General features: G+C 42.5%; 2 protein-coding genes across 4 annotated transcripts in view; one reads left to right on the forward strand and one right to left on the reverse strand.

The window, feature by feature from the left end:
- The window catches only part of SMIM10L1 (small integral membrane protein 10 like 1), a 251,598-nt gene that overhangs the window by 181,718 nt on the left and 53,512 nt on the right, over positions 1–16,368 (forward strand). The gene's annotated exons all lie outside the window — the stretch shown is intronic.
- On the reverse strand, positions 1,277–10,226 carry LOC115930191 (basic proline-rich protein-like). The gene is made up of 4 exons (XM_055357463.1): positions 10,152–10,226; positions 6,104–6,209; positions 4,041–4,076; positions 1,277–3,522 (listed from the first exon to the last, which is right to left on the reverse strand). The coding sequence occupies exons 1-4, from the start codon at positions 10,224–10,226 to the stop codon at positions 1,277–1,279; spliced, it is 2,463 nt and encodes an 820-aa protein (XP_055213438.1).

Consider the following 16,368-nt stretch of genomic DNA (forward strand, 5'->3'; position numbering starts at 1 on the left):
TTATTTTATTGGTATATTGAAGTTAGAGCTATGATGACCTTTTTCCAATGTCATGGCATTTGAATCATTTGAATCACTCTCATCTTCTTATTCACTTCCTGAAACAAACAAACAAGGAAGTTCATAGACCAGACGTGACATGGCAGGAAATGTTGAATTCCTCACTGGTCTTACTGCACTACAGTACATGAGAGCCCATCCTCTCTCCCCCTATCCCTTCTACCTCCTGTGTTTCCTCCCTAATTTTTTGTGTGTTCACTCTTTGGATGCCCTTGCACAAAATGTGCTCCAAATTGTTCCTTACGTGATGAAGAGAGAAGATCATTCTTAGCTTCTTATTACTTGCTGCTGAATTTGTTCACAGATATATTTACACAGATGGGAACTGGAACATGTTCTATAACAGTGAGAAGCTGAAACCACCCTCAGTGTCCAGTGACAGGGATTGGTTAAAGAAATCACGGTGCAGCCACATAATGGAGTAGTATAAAATTGTAAAAACAGACAGATAACCACTGGAGAGATCTACTTAGCTTCATAGACGTATGTGGAAATTTTCAAAGAAATGTATTTTTTAAATGACTAAAATATGTACCTGAATATAAATTATGGTATTAGTTCTGGGGGAAAAATATTCTCGTTGTCTATGTACACATAAATATTTCAAACAGAAGATGCCATAAAGTTAACAGTGGCAGTTTTCTGAAGGAGGGGAGGCAGGTAGGATGAGTTATGCCTTTAAATTTAGATTCATATTTTTCCATTGCATTAGATATTTTTTGTTAGCTTAATCATGTACTTATTGAACAGTAAGAATTTGAAAAATGAGACACCATTTAGCTGCTGAAAGTTCAGGGACCACTTGGCAGGAATACTGGACTCAAGAGGCTAGTGTGAGGCAGGACTGAGCAAACAGTGCTCAGGTGAAAACTTTAAATGGGAGGTCTCTCAGTTTGTGCACAGAAAACAGAGCGCCAGAGAGAACATGGTACTACTTCCTTGTTGCCAACACAACTTAAGACAGATTATTTGGAATGTTGTTTCTCAACATCAGAATTCCTTAAAGAGTTTGTTACAAGTATAGGATCTTGTTACCCATTTCCAGAATATGTCAATACACATCTTTAGAAATGGGATCTGGGAATATACAATGTCAATAGGCTTTTAGCTGATTCATTGGCACAATAAAGCTGGAGAACTGTAGCAATTAGAGCACTTGGTGAAGAATAAACTGGAATCATACCTGTCATTGAATCCTAGATGACTGGGGAGGCTGTCACTGGGGAGGTCGGGAAGGTCTGCCCCCTTGAGGAGGGGGTGGTGGTCCCTGGGGCTGTCCAGCAGGAGGTGCCTGAGGCTGCTGGGGATTGCCTCCTGCTGGAGGTGGGGGACCTTGAGGATTGTTGCCTTCTTGTTGGGGTGGTCCTTGTGGCTTTCCTGGAGGAGATCGGGCACTTCGGGACTTGTCTCCTTGTGGGGGTGGTCCTTGTGGCTTTCCTGGAGGAGGTGGGGGACCTTGAGGCTGGTTGCCTCCTTGTGGGGGTGGTCCTTGTGGATTTCCTGGAGGAGATCGGGCACTTCGGGAATTGCTGTCTCCTTGTGGGGGTGGTCCTTGTGGCTTTCCTGGAGGTGGGGGACCTTGGGGCTGGTTGCCTCCTTGTGGGGGTGGTCCTTGTGGCTTTCCTGGAGGAGATCGGGCACTTCGGGAATTGCTGTCTCCTTGTGGGGGTGGTCCTTGTGGCTTTCCTGGAGGTGGGGGACCTTGAGGTTTGTTGCCTCCCTGTGGGGGTGGTCCTTGTGGCTTTCCTGGAGGAGATCGGGCACTTCGGGACTTGTCTCCTTGTGGGGGTGGTCCTTGTGGCTTTCCTGGAGGAGGTGGGGGACCTTGGGGCTGGTTACCTCCTTGTGGGGGTGGTCCTTGTGGCTTTTCTGGAGGAGATCGGGCACTTCGGGACTTGTCTCCTTGTGGGGGTGGTCCTTGTGGCTTTCCTGGAGGAGGTGGGGGACCTTGGGGCTGGTTACCTCCTTGTGGGGGTGGTCCTTGTGGCTTTTCTGGAGGAGATCGGGCACTTCGGGACTTGTCTCCTTGTGGGGGTGGTCCTTGTGGCTTTCCTGGAGGAGGTGGGGGACCTTGGGGCTGGTTACCTCCTTGTGGGGGTGGTCCTTGTGGCTTTTCTGGAGGAGATCGGGCACTTCGGGACTTGTCTCCTTGTGGGGGTGGTCCTTGTGGCTTTCCTGGAGGAGGTGGGGGACCTTGGGGCTGGTTACCTCCTTGTGGGGGTGGTCCTTGTGGATTTCCTGGAGGAGATCGGGCACTTCGGGACTTGTCTCCTTGTGGGGGTGGTCCTTGTGGCTTTCCTGGAGGTGGGGGACCTTGAGGTTTGTTGCCTCCCTGTGGGGGTGGTCCTTGTGGCTTTTCTGGAGGAGATCGGGCACTTCGGGACTTGTCTCCTTGTGGGGGTGGTCCTTGTGGCTTTCCTGGAGGAGGTGGGGGACCTTGGGGCTGGTTATCTCCTTGTGGGGGTGGTCCTTGTGGCTTTCCTGGAGGAGATCGGGCACTTCGGGACTTGTCTCCTTGTGGGGGTGGTCCTTGTGGCTTTCCTGGAGGAGGTGGGGGACCTTGAGGCTGGTTGCCTCCTTGTGGGGGTGGTCCTTGTGGATTTCCTGGAGGAGATCGGGCACTTCGGGACTTGTCTCCTTGTGGGGGTGGTCCTTGTGGCTTTCCTGGAGGAGGTGGGGGACCTTGAGGCTGGTTGCCTCCTTGTGGGGGTGGTCCTTGTGGATTTCCTGGAGGAGATCGGGCACTTCGGGACTTGTCTCCTTGTGGGGGTGGTCCTTGTGGCTTTCCTGGAGGTGGGGGACCTTGAGGTTTGTTGCCTCCCTGTGGGGGTGGTCCTTGTGGCTTTTCTGGAGGAGATCGGGCACTTCGGGACTTGTCTCCTTGTGGGGGTGGTCCTTGTGGCTTTCCTGGAGGAGGTGGGGGACCTTGGGGCTGGTTATCTCCTTGTGGGGGTGGTCCTTGTGGCTTTCCTGGAGGAGATCGGGCACTTCGGGACTTGTCTCCTTGTGGGGGTGGTCCTTGTGGCTTTCCTGGAGGAGGTGGGGGACCTTGAGGCTGGTTGCCTCCTTGTGGGGGTGGTCCTTGTGGATTTCCTGGAGGAGATCGGGCACTTCGGGACTTGTCTCCTTGTGGGGGTGGTCCTTGTGGCTTTCCTGGAGGAGGTGGGGGACCTTGAGGCTGGTTGCCTCCTTGTGGGGGTGGTCCTTGTGGATTTCCTGGAGGAGATCGGGCACTTCGGGACTTGTCTCCTTGTGGGGGTGGTCCTTGTGGCTTTCCTGGGGGAGGTGGGGGACCTTGAGGCTGGTTGCCTCCTTGTGGGGGTGGTCCTTGTGGATTTCCTGGAGGAGATCGGGCACTTCGGGACTTGTCTCCTTGTGGGGGTGGTCCTTGTGGCTTTCCTGGAGGAGGTGGGGGACCTTGGGGCTGGTTATCTCCTTGTGGGGGTGCTCCTTGTGGATTTCCTGGAGGACAAAGAGAGAAGAGAAAGACAGAGTAAAAGCCCATACAAGATTCACTGAATAGTTGCAGTAAATTTTTATCAGTTTGGGTCACAAGCTGAGTGGGGAAACACACAAAAATGAGACCAAGACATTAATTTCTTTGCATTTTCAGTGAAGACATATAACTCTGGAGTGGAGCGCTGGGGAAGAACAAAGCAGTTGAGGGCCTCTCAGTATAAAGAGGAGACAGAATGAGGATGCTGCCCATTTGTCTGTCATCTCCCAGCAGGCACTCCTGGCCAGGGGGATGAGGTAACCCACTCCTGCTGTCATCTAAGCCAAGCATCTCTGCCGTTCAATTTGGTGGCCTGCTCATGATGCCCAGAATCAAGGTTGCATGAAGAGTGCCTATATTATTAGGGGCACTAACATTAATCAATTCCTGAAAGGAAAGTTTTGATAAGAAGACACTGGAGAACTGATCCATTCATAAGCAGAAAAAGACAGTCAGAACAGATTGAGAATGAATCGGGATTTACCTGCTATTAGGGAGGGAGATTCTTCCTGGCTGACATCTAGAAGAGAAGCACAGGATGGTGGGAAAAGTTACATCTTGAACCTTACAAGACTCACAAGTGTTCTACAGGGAAAACAGACTTCTCACCACATCCCATGCATCCCCTAAGTTAACTCATCAGCCACCATCTGTGAAGCTGCTGGAAGGGGAGGAAGGTGTAAGGGGAGGCAGGGTTGTTATGACAGAGCAACAGCCATGAACTCAACATAGAAGAGCCCCTTTTTTCCCTCCCTAGCGTCCCTCAAGACTTAATGCTAATTTAGTTCACAAATGCCAGGTACTTCAATGTGATATTTTGGTGTTCTTAGGCCCTCCATCTCCTATAAATACATTGCTTATGTACACATGCTCTCTCAATTGGGGTAACCAGAAGTAATCACTTCAATACAATCTTACCCATACCACTCCCAGCACATTGAAATACTGCATGTAAGGGAGAGAAAAATGACAATGATTGGCTCTGATATTTCTGTATCTCTAGTTAAACAGAGACAAGTGTTCCATCCAATTCTCTGTCTCTGCAGTATCTCTGATACTATGTGTGTCTATCGCCATCATCGATGCTGATCCACTGTACAGCAAGGCCACCATCATCCCTGTGTACTTACTGAGATCAGTTTAGGATCTTCACAGCTGGACTTCCATGAATCTGCCTTGCATTCCCTACTGCATCCTTCACAACACAGTTCTATCTCTCTATAAATGCATATCTTACCTTCTCATTCCCCTGGAACAAATTCTTTATTGGATTTCATTGTACATTAAATAAATTAGAAACTCTTAGTGTGGAATGAGGGCACAGCAAGTCTCCTGATCCTAGGCATGAAAACTCTGCAGCCCCATCTGTGTTTTCATTCTCCTCTCTTCCCCGTAATTACCATTATCACCTCCTAAGCCCCAAGCAGAGTCACCACATCTTTTCCCTCTTCTGTTTTACCTTCATTTAAGTTCTGAGCTGAGCTCAGGGCCAGCAAGCCCACTGACAGCAGAATCAACAGCATCTTGCAGGAGGCTCTGGAGTCACTCCCAACTCTGTGCTGGGAGGAACGTGGCAACTCCCTTTATAAAGAGGAGCAGAACAATGGCACCTTTGAGCGCCACACTGGGTGGGCCTCACCACCTCAGAGACTGGGTTCTGCTTTGCTCACTGCAGGTCAGGTGTATCCCTTATTTTTCTTTGAGACTCTAGCCCAGAGAGATGAGTTGGATAGGATATGTTGTTAGTGTCTTATTTCCAAAAGGTACAACTATGACTTGAACAATGGTTTTGAAGGAACTGTGTCCAAGCCATCAGCACTGTGTCATCACTGAACTTTAGATATCATTAGAGTTTCAATCTTTTAGGTAAGACTATCATCCGCTTTCCACTGTGCTATATATTTCTGTTTATGTGTGTGTGAGCAGCGATGCTACAGCCAGCAGTGAAGATGGTCAATATCTCTGGATATTATTATGCCCTATTTCCATCTCTTGTGATGTGTGTACAGATATTTTCATATTTAGCTCAATTTTTGATGTGATAGAGATGGTTTCTGCTATCTGTGAGATGTGTGAGGACAGCACACTCCTGTGCACACATAGATGACAGAAAGCTGCCCCGCAGCCTGCTCAGGATAGGGCTATTGTTCAAGTTTCTGTGGATCTCACTCAGCTCAGGCAAGGCTTGGTCCTGTACAACACAGGAAGTCTAAAATTTTGTATTCTAAAGTATTTTTAGGGGTTATTAATGCAAAGTGGACACAGAAACCACCAGGAAATTTCTAGACCTGAGAAAACTGAATGCATAGTTCTGTGAGGGAGCCATGCGATGTCATGTTGCTAAAATTTCCTTCATGCTCTTCCCTTTCTCTAGAATATTCTATAAAATTCACCCACTGCTTCATTTCTTTTAGGAATTATATCGAATTCTTACCACTGTTAATTAAGTGTCCACAATTCTACATTCAAATGAGATAATCAGATACCGCCATCAAACCCTCAATTGCATTGTATTGGTTTTCTTTGTTTAGTCAGTATTTGTGTTACCTGTTTTCTCAGATTCTTCTTCCACAAGGAGTATTTTTTCTACAATATTCTGATATGCATTCCTCCCCACGTTCTTTCTAGTACTTCTTTGTTCATATTTTATTTTCTGAGTCAAGCTCATTATGTTTATTTTTTATTATGTAGCTGGCTTTTCCCCATGAATTTATTGAGATTTACTTTATTTAATCTTCTACAGAATAGGATATAGTACTCCTAACCTCTTTTTTTCATTCCTGTCTGTGTAATTTCACAATAAATGTTGTGTTTCCAAAAAGCCCTCTCAGAGTCCTGCACTGTTAGCACTTCTTTTAGCTGCTGGTTCTTCTCTTATATCTGGTAAATCCCTGCTCATCAGTTCGTGGAATATACAGGTTAGTCAGTATCAACAGCTGCCATTTACCACTTAGACCTTCCGTGTGTCTTGTGTAATTCTTCACATTTTGTGCATGGCTGGTGTTAATTTGAGAACAGATTGGTTGGAGGTGTGATGGGGGTAGAGAGGGTATGTGACAGTAAATCCTAAAGACAGGCCTCTTGGCCATTGGGGATGAGTGGATCCTGTGCTGTGCACATGAGGGTCTGGTCTGGCCCTTCTGAAGAGCTGCGGATAATAGTACAGGGAGACTTCCTAATACAAAAGGCTTTGCTGCAGATAACTTTGCCCTTGCAAGGGAACCAGGCAGATTGGTATTTTCCCTGGCATAAATATAGATGTACTTCAAAGGGGAATACATTACTAATTGGCAATTCTTTCTGGCTCTATGGAAAGTTGATTGGTTCTAGCTGAGCTTCATGAGTTTTATCTTAGGCAGAGAGTAGTTGTTTGGTCCCAGCAGATCCCACTGTATTGTTGAGATTTGTGTCTCTTGTCTCACAGACACTGTTTTCCATACGAACTGGAAATGAGCAATCCTGCCTAGGTGGCTTAAGTTAGACCATCAGGTAACAAAGGAATGTCAGAAACAAGGAGCAACAAAGAGGCAGGGATGACATTGCCTGTTTATGTCACCAACCAAGGTTGCTACAGCCTGATGCAAGACAGACTTCCCCTTGGCAGGAGAGTACAGGAAGAGAACAGAAATGCCCCTAAAGGTCACTCATTTCAGGCTCTTTCCCTGATCTTCTCCAATGTCAGCAATGAGTAAAGTTTTTCAGGAAAGCATAAATATCAGCTATGCACTCACCAGACAAAACAAAAAAGAGGTGATGGAAATGTGGAAAGGGACACTCTCTGTGAGCGAGGGTGGGTGGAAGAGACAAGCAGGACTGCAGCAGGAACTTGGGCACCTAGACATGAGTGGCAGCCCTTAGCACTCCACTTGCCTTCTAATATCCATGTTCACATTCTCAGGTCCTGAAGGAACAGTCTTCAACATATGAAATTTGAGGAGACGCAATTCAGCTCTCATAACAGCTCCCAACCTTTTCTAAGTCAAGTGTTCAGTGGTTCAAAACTCCTCACTCCCTTCAGGCACTGCCCTTTAGCAAATCGAGTTGCCTCCACTTTCAACACTCATCCCAAATACAACCACTTGCATAATCTTTACTAGAAGGTGATAGTTCAGGCCATGATACTCTCTCCTGTAGGACTTTAATATCCTCAGTGCTCTTGGTAACATTCCTGCCCCAGCACATCCCATATCCGTTCCCCTCATATCAGTCAGAGAAGACATTTATGTAGCCAAAAAACACATGAAAAAATGCTCATCATCACTGGCCATCAGAGAAATGCAAATCAAAACCACAATGAGATACCATCTCACACCAGTTAGAATGGCAATCATTAAAAAGTCAGGAAACAACAGGTGCTGGAGAGGATGTGGAGAAATAGGAACACTTTTACACTGTTAGTGGGACTGTAAACTAGTTCAACCATTGTGGAAGTCAGTGTGGTGATTCCTCAGGCTTCTAGAGCTAGAAATACCATTTGACCCAGTCATCCCATTACCGGGTATATACCCAAAGGATTATAAATCATGCTGCTATAAAGACACATTCACACGTATGTTTATTGCAGCAGTATTCACAATAGCAAAGACTTGGAACCAGCCCAAATGTACAACAACTATAGACTGGATTAAGAAAATGTGGCACATATACACCATGGAATACTATGCAGCCATAAAAAATGATGAGTTCATGTCCTTTGTAGGGACATGGATGAAACTGGAAACCATCATTCTCAGCAAACTATCACAAGGACAAAAAACCAAACACCACATGTTGTCACTCATAGATGGGAATTGAACAATGAGAACACATGGACACAGGAAGGGGAACATCACACACCAGGGACTGTTGTGGGGTGGGGGAGCAGGGAGGGATAACATTAGGAGATATACCTAATGCTAAATGACGAGTTAATGGGAGCAGCACACCAACATGGCACATGTATACATATGTAACAAACCTGCACGTTGTGCACATGTACCCTAAAACTTAAAGTATAATAATAATAAAATTTTTTTAAAAACCTAGGAATTAGATCATAACACTTTTATGCTTCAAATGCTCTTAGGATTTTCTTCTGCAGTTGTAGTAAGATAAAAGTTTCATGCCTCAGCTCTCTCACACCCACACATCTCCCTCTTTTTGAAGACGTGGAAGCTCTGTGAATGGAACAGAAAACAGAATCTTCCTCAACTTACTGTGTTCATTGAGTAAACCAACCATTCTGATAATACAGTCATGTTCAAGAATTCAGCGTTGCTTGGACTTTTCTAGAAACTTTGGTTACACTAGTAGGATCTTCATCTTTACATTTTTATTTGATGTTGATGCTCTCTAATATATATATATTTCACAATTATTTGAGCTTATTTATATTCTTTCCATTTATCCTAGCAAAGGCTGATTATAATAGAAAACATTTCTTCAGCATTTACTATATGATATTCAATCTTCAGAACCATCATATTAGGGAGGTGTGATTATTATTATCTTAATTTTGTAGATGAGGTGATTTAGGTGCGTGCCTAGGTTCCTATAAAGGTAGTAAGTGGAATGGAAGGCAGTCAGTTCTCAGAGCTGAGTTCTTGCCTACTGTGCTCCAGTGGTTACTTGCTCTTCATTCATTCATTTCTCTAAAAGAAAGTGAAAGGAAATGAGATTCAGAGAACAAAAGCAAGTTTCTCTTAGAATATTTTCAAGGTTAAATTTTCCTGAGACGTTAAGAGCTGAGGTGACTGAAAATATATTTTCCTGAGTAAACATGTTTGTTTGAAATCATAATCCCATTTAAACATATTCTAGTCTTCCGCTTTACCGCTTGCATTTATATAAAGACACTCATAGGAATTAATTCCTTTTTTTTTCTAATTACAAAACCCTGTCAATGTAGATCCTGTGTGTCCTTCCTTAATCCATGCTACATGCATTTTTCTTGGGTGGCATATTAGCATTGACAAAATTTGTGAATGCCCTTTTAAATTAACTAAATTTGATCCTTCTAATCACAATGGATCTAAAATTCTAGAAATCCAAGAGGGAGTCTGATCAGAGAGTTGTCTAAGAAAGGATAAACTATATACCACTTACATAACTTTCAGTCTTCTGCATGAAGATGTCACCTGTGTCCTGGCCCCAGAGCCAGTGTACCGTCCTCAGTGATTGGGGCCATAGAAGGCATTGGTCATCAGCCTAAGGTCAAGTGTCTGTAGCCTCATCACACCACTGTTATCACAATGTCACAGTGTATTCTTCAGCTTTCAGTTAAACATCCTATCAGTTCATAGAGAAGTAAAATCACAACTTATAAGAAATACAAAGCAATGTATGTCACCCTCATGCTTTTCTGATCATGTACAAAGTCAGTAAGCTGATAGGAATTTCACTAAAGTGACTAATCAAGGACTCACTTATTAAACACATAAACCTGTCCCTATGTCATACAAAAGATGTTGTCTTTTCTGCGTAAGAACCACAAATTATTATTCTATCTCATTGATTTTGAAGTCCACATGTATGCATATTTATCATCTTGGAAATTGTTTTTAAAATATGATCACAACAGAATCATTCATCCAATGTTTTCTTCTTACAATGGTACCTTGACATCCTCTCTTGAAGGGGTGAGGTCTGTTTTTACCCCCTTGGAGCTTGGGTAGAACTTCATTACTGCCATGACCAGTAGATTATATCAGAAGTGATACATTGTGACTCTTGAGTCTGTATCGTAGAAATGCCATGCAATTCCAAATTGTTCTTATGGAACCTGCCACATGCTGTGAGGAAGTCCATGCTGTGTGACAGAGATAGAACATTCATTTTAAAAATGATTGGATACAAAATTGTCTCTAAACAATATTCAATAACTGAGTTTGTTTCAGTGACCCAATCGCTACCTATATCATATATTATATTTCTACACATGCATGGCTACATAGCTAAAGATTTATGGATTATTCCTTTCTACCTTACATAGTGATGTTTCTGATGCCTTAGCTCTTCTAGTACTTACAATAGCACTTTGAGGATTTTTTGCATTTATGTTCACTTTTCAAAGTTAGAAATAAAATCTTAATGTGATTGACTTTCCCTAAGACATGCACATCATAGGGAACAGCATAAGACAAAGAAAGGAAAGAGACAGACGGAGAGAGAGACAGAGAGAGAGAAATGAGTGAATGACCTTATTCATGAGAACAATATAAAATACCTAGGATCAAATAGCAAGAAATGCACAGGATTCAGTTGAAGAACAATGATCAAACTTTGATGCAGAATATGCACTAAAATGTATATACATGTAAATTTCTGCACATGAAAATGCCATATTCAAATAGGACTAATTTTCCAGCTGTTCTGGTGAAAATTGCACAACAGTCCCCTCTTCATGTCTGATTTTGGCTTTGCTCATTCACAAACTCTATTATTTTTCTATTTGTCATTCCAATTCCACAGTTTTGTTTACATTTATTGTTTATTGTCATCTCTTCTTTCATTCTCCCCATCCTTTGGTATTAATTTCCTCTCTGCTTCTTTATTGTAATTTTGTTGGGACATTGGGAAAGAGCAGAAATCAGTCCATGTGTTCAATACACTGTGCATTCCAATACCCTTAGTATGGAGACAAATTCCTTATCACAGTTTATAACAGGTTCTACAGATGATCTTTTTGTTTATGCCTCTTTCTATATAAGTGTGTTCAAGTGACTTTACAAGGCAGACTGCTATTACCTGTGTTCCTAATTTTATCAGAAGAATATGCTGCTGTCTTTTCTTCCCTGGCTGCATTAAATGTAACATGACAATGACTTGATAATCACATGGTTATTTTTTACAATGTTATTGAGTAAACATCTAGAAACAATTTTAAATGTTGAATACATTTTTATACTCTAATACTCTAACAAATGTAATTTTTTAAAAACAAATGTACATTGTTTCAAGTCTATTACTTATCCATCTTTGGAACTGCCAAAGCAAATCTCTCCATATTATAAAAAAAACTTTTGTGACTTCTAGTAAACAGACATAAAAACAGAAGTTTATGATATGATACATAAAAGAGTTTGTATTTATCTTACATTTTTACTAACCTTACTTTTTAGCTAAACTTTTGTCTATATTTGCATATTCTTGATTGAAACATGCCTTTGTACATTTTTATTGAGCAATTAAAGGCTTTTTTAACTAGTCAACCTAACAACATTGATATATGGCTTTTCTCAGATTGGAATGATCTACAAAGCTTCTGAAGCTTGAACTTTGGGGTCCTTCATGTGCACAGGCCCTTTCCAAGACCCTGTTTAGAGTGAATAGAATACAGACATTTAGAAGCTTCATGAACTAGCAGTGGTCTTCTTTATGCCAACTCCTTTACTCAAGCCTTTATGTATTTTTCTGTCTTCCACTGACCCATGGGGATCATAAGATTTCAAGACCTTCTCCTCCCTAAAACAAACTCCAATCATTTGAGGGATATCTGAATTTTTTCAGAAAAGAAGACTGGGGAATGCCTATAGAAACAAATTTCTAAATAATCTGATTCTTATGTCTACAAATAATGGCTATCTTCCTGCACTACTGTAAATGTACTGTGGGACTGCAGATTACACATGGAGGTATCTAAAGAGTGTAGTGTAGTGGTGACTGAAGGGCCTAGTGAAACAACGTATGGCTATAGATTCTTGCTCTTCCACTAGTTTTTCCCTTGAAGAACATACTCCCTGCAGAATGGCACCTTCCCTTAGTATTTGTAGTGTTTCTACCTTTAAGCATGGAAGGAATGGTCAATGTCAGCGATGCTGTCTTTCCTCTACAACTTACGGCGGGGTAAGGACAATTCTCATGTTTGACTATAAAAGCAAGCACAGCTTCATGGCCCTAATCCATTTGGGCATTTCTGCTAGTGTCCTGGATCCATCAGTCTCCACACCGGTGTTTCCAGAGATGGTGCTGACTGTGGCAATTACCAACTCATGGATGTTCTTTGATTTTTAATAGGAAGAGTCATCTCCCCAGAGGTTTTCTCTGTAAATGAAGACATACCTTGCCTGATTTCTAGGGCATACCACTGTTGTTTATTCCGAAGAGTCCATGACTGGAACACCATGTAAGGCCATAGATTTTTGTATTCTATCTTTGTTCCGGCTCTTTGGTTTTCCTTGGGAGGGATTCTACGACAGACTTACTAAGTGAGACTCTGCAACTCTGCCCCCATTTTGTACCCTTCTCCCCCAGGCATCTTGTTCACTTAGCTGAGTACACTCTTGGGGAGAAGAGAGAATATGGTGGTAGCTCATGAGGACACATCCAGTTTTCATTCACAGCCTACGACTCAACTGAATAAACTCCTGAACTTTAAGTCTCCCTAAATGTGTGCAACAGCTTTGGGGGATCTTTAACGCTTTACCTCCTGCTATCTTTGGAATGGAGGAAAAACTAAAAGTGTTACATGGGAAGTTTGTTTCAATTCTACCATCTGGTACTCAGTTTACAACCATTTCCCAATCCTGCTTCTTAATGAGCTATATAAAAGGAGAAGATTTATTGACCATTTGTCATACATTTTGGTCAACATGTCAGCTATTGATATGTATTTTTTACATTATTAACTGAAGAAAAATGGATGCCTTTTACAAACTGTTTATAAGATTACAAAACAGAAATACATCCAAAGGAACCAAATTAGGGTTGTACTGTGGAAGCCTAATGATTTTCTCACATAAATGCCCTGTTTGGTAAGAGAAATGAGCAGGAGCAAGGTCATGGTGAAGGACTCTGCTGAAGCTTTCCCAGTGATTCGTCTACTAAAGCTTTGGCCTTCTCAAAATATTCTCAGAATAAGCAGATATTGTCATTCTCCAGAAAGTCAACCAGCAAAATGACTTCAGCTTTCCAATAAACTCTTGCCATGACCTTTGTGCTCTCCTCATCCACCTTTGTTTTGACTGGACTTTTCCACCTCCTGGTAGCCATTCCTTTGATTGTATTTGTTTTCTGGGTTTTACTGGTAAAGTCATGTGTTGTCTCCTGTTATAACTCATTGAATATGTGCTTACGGTCTTCATTGCTCATATTTAAAATTTTTAGGGAAAGTTCTGCTCATCTCTGTACTTGATCTTGGTGACACAGGTTGGGCATCCATTAAGTGAAAAGTTTACTAAACTTGGATCATTCAGTTAGAATCATGTAAACTGAACCAACTGAGAAGTCTGCAGTGTTGGCTATTGTGCGTGGTGCTAATCGTCACACATCTTCTCTTAGGGTATAAAGAAGATGAATGTATACCTTGCAATATGACATGGTTCATCTGTCACTGTAGGCTTTAGGTTCAACATTGTCTCATTCCTTCTTGAAATGAGGAACTCCTCATTGAATTTGTGAACTGCTGACTTCTTCAACCAATGCCAACTTACCATGTGGCAAGTATGACAACTTTTTGGACACCGTCAGTGATTTCATCTTCTTCCACCCAAGCTTCACCATAAATTTGATGTTTGTACTCTAATTTTAGAAGAATTCATGTTGCTCTTCTAGGGACTCTTCTGAAACTGCTATCTTATTTTTCTTGAAGCCTCAAACTAGCTCCTGTTGAGACTTGTTATAGCAAGATATTCTAATTTCATTTGGTGCCAAGAAATTTGGAATCCATTCATGGTATTTCTTTTTTTTTTTTTTTTTTTTTTTTTTTTTGAGATGGAGTCTTGCTCTGTCACCCAGCCTGGAGCTCAGGCTGCAGTGCAGTGGTACAGTCTCTGCTCACTACAAGCGCCGCCTGCTGGGTTCACGCCATTCTCTTGCCTCAGCCTCCCGAGTAGCTGGGACTACAGGCACCCGCCACCACGCCTGGCTAATTTTTTGTAATTTTAGTAGAGACAGGATTTCAAGGATGGTCTTGATCTCCTGAACTCGTGATCCACCTACTTTGGCCTCCCCAGTTGCTGGGATTACAGGTGTGAGCTACCGCAACCAGCTCATTCATGGTATTTCTTAATAGAATGTACATTCTTCGTCAGCATTTTAACAACCCACTCCATACAGGAAGGCATCCTAACACAAGAAGGTCTACTAGAGGTAATTTAGACTTTTCCAGCTGACTAGGCAGATTGGTTTCTTGTTTTTCTTTTAGCATAAATAGGAATGTTTTCTGAAGATGGGATATAATACCTGTGGCCAAATATTCTCCAGCTACATGGAAAGTGTAACATTTGTAACTGAGATTCACATGCTTCAAGAGAGACACAGAGTGCTTGGGCCTAGCGGCTATTCTGATGTTATTGAATGATTTTCTCTGATTTCACCAAACATTATTTGGAAAGAGAAGGTGGTTATGAGCAGTCTGGCCTAGGTAGCTTATGGTGGCTTGTCAGGTAGGGAAGAAATGCAAGAGAGAAGAAGCAGAGGGGAGTGCCAGGCAGATGTGCCTACTTGTGGGAGTCACTGGGGAAGCTGCAGTCCCAGTTAGTGGCAGGCTACTTCTCATCTGCAGAGTACAGGAAGACAAGAGGTGATACTTCCAAATATCACTCAGCTCATGCCCTATTCCTGACCTTCCCCTATGTCAGAAATGCATGAAAGAGATTAGCATATCAGGAAGGAGTAAATATCAGGTATCAAGCTACCAGAGACAACCAAAACAGAGGTTACCAAAGAACTGAAGGAGACAGTGTCACTTAGGATGAGGTCAAAACAAGGAGCAGGACTGCAGCAGGAGCTTAGGCACTTGTCCATGAGTCAAGAACCTCAGCAATCCACTTGCCATTTAAAATAAATATAAACTTACTATGTGCCAAGCAGGACTCTTGATTTCTACCTCCTAAAACCTGCTCTCCCCTGGCTTTCTTCATTATGGCTGTCAAAAAAAATATCACGGACTAACTATTCTTCAACAACAGAAATTCCTTTTCAGCACTTCTGGATGCTCAAGTTCCACGATGAAGGTGTCAGCATGTTCAGTTCTTCTGGGCCCTGCCTGCTTGCCATCTACATATCTGCCTTCTTGCTGTGTTTCCCATGGGACTGCTTCTATACATACATAATTCTTGTGTCTCTCCGTGTGCAAATTTCTAGTTCTTATAAGGAATTTCCACTTCTTATAAGGAGAGCCATCTTATTAGATTTAGTTCCACTGAAACTCACCATTTTAGCTTGATCACCTCTTCTTAGGGCTGTTTTCTAAACAATCTTATTCTAAGGAACAAGAGGTTGGCTGTGGAGTTTTGTATACCTATGCCTATCATATTTCACTAAATATTTGATTATATAGATATCATTTCTTTGGAACTCTGAGCTGTGTGAAGACAACACAAACCTGGCCATTCATGGCTGACAAAAGGTTGGCCCTCAGCCTGGTCAGACCCACACAGATTGTCTAATATTATCTGGCTCTGGCTCTACTCAGAAAAGTCTTGGTGTTGTAGAATACAGGTGTCTTCATGAATTCTATCATTAATGCTCATAGGGAGGTTAAAACAAAGTTGGCCATGAAACCTACCAAGGGGTTCAAGAAATGAACAGAATGAATACACAGTTCTTGAATGAGACACCGTATTTCATATCGTCAAAATTTTTTCCTTGCTGTACCGCTTTGTTAGAATGTTTGATCAGAATTAGTTTGGGATTTACATATTTTAGGAATTTTTTTTTATATACAGACTCTTGCTCTGTCACCCAGGCTGGAGTGTGGTGTCATGATCCTGGCTTACAGCATCCTTGAACTCCTGTGCTCAGGGGATTCCCCCGGCTTCAGCCTCTTAAGTTGCTTGAATTACAGGTTCATGACACTGATCGTGCCCATTTTTTTTTTAATTTATTTATTT

Source organism: Gorilla gorilla, chromosome 10, assembly GCF_029281585.2.
Source record: "Gorilla gorilla gorilla isolate KB3781 chromosome 10, NHGRI_mGorGor1-v2.1_pri, whole genome shotgun sequence".
Classification (NCBI taxonomy): Eukaryota; Metazoa; Chordata; class Mammalia; order Primates; family Hominidae; genus Gorilla; species Gorilla gorilla.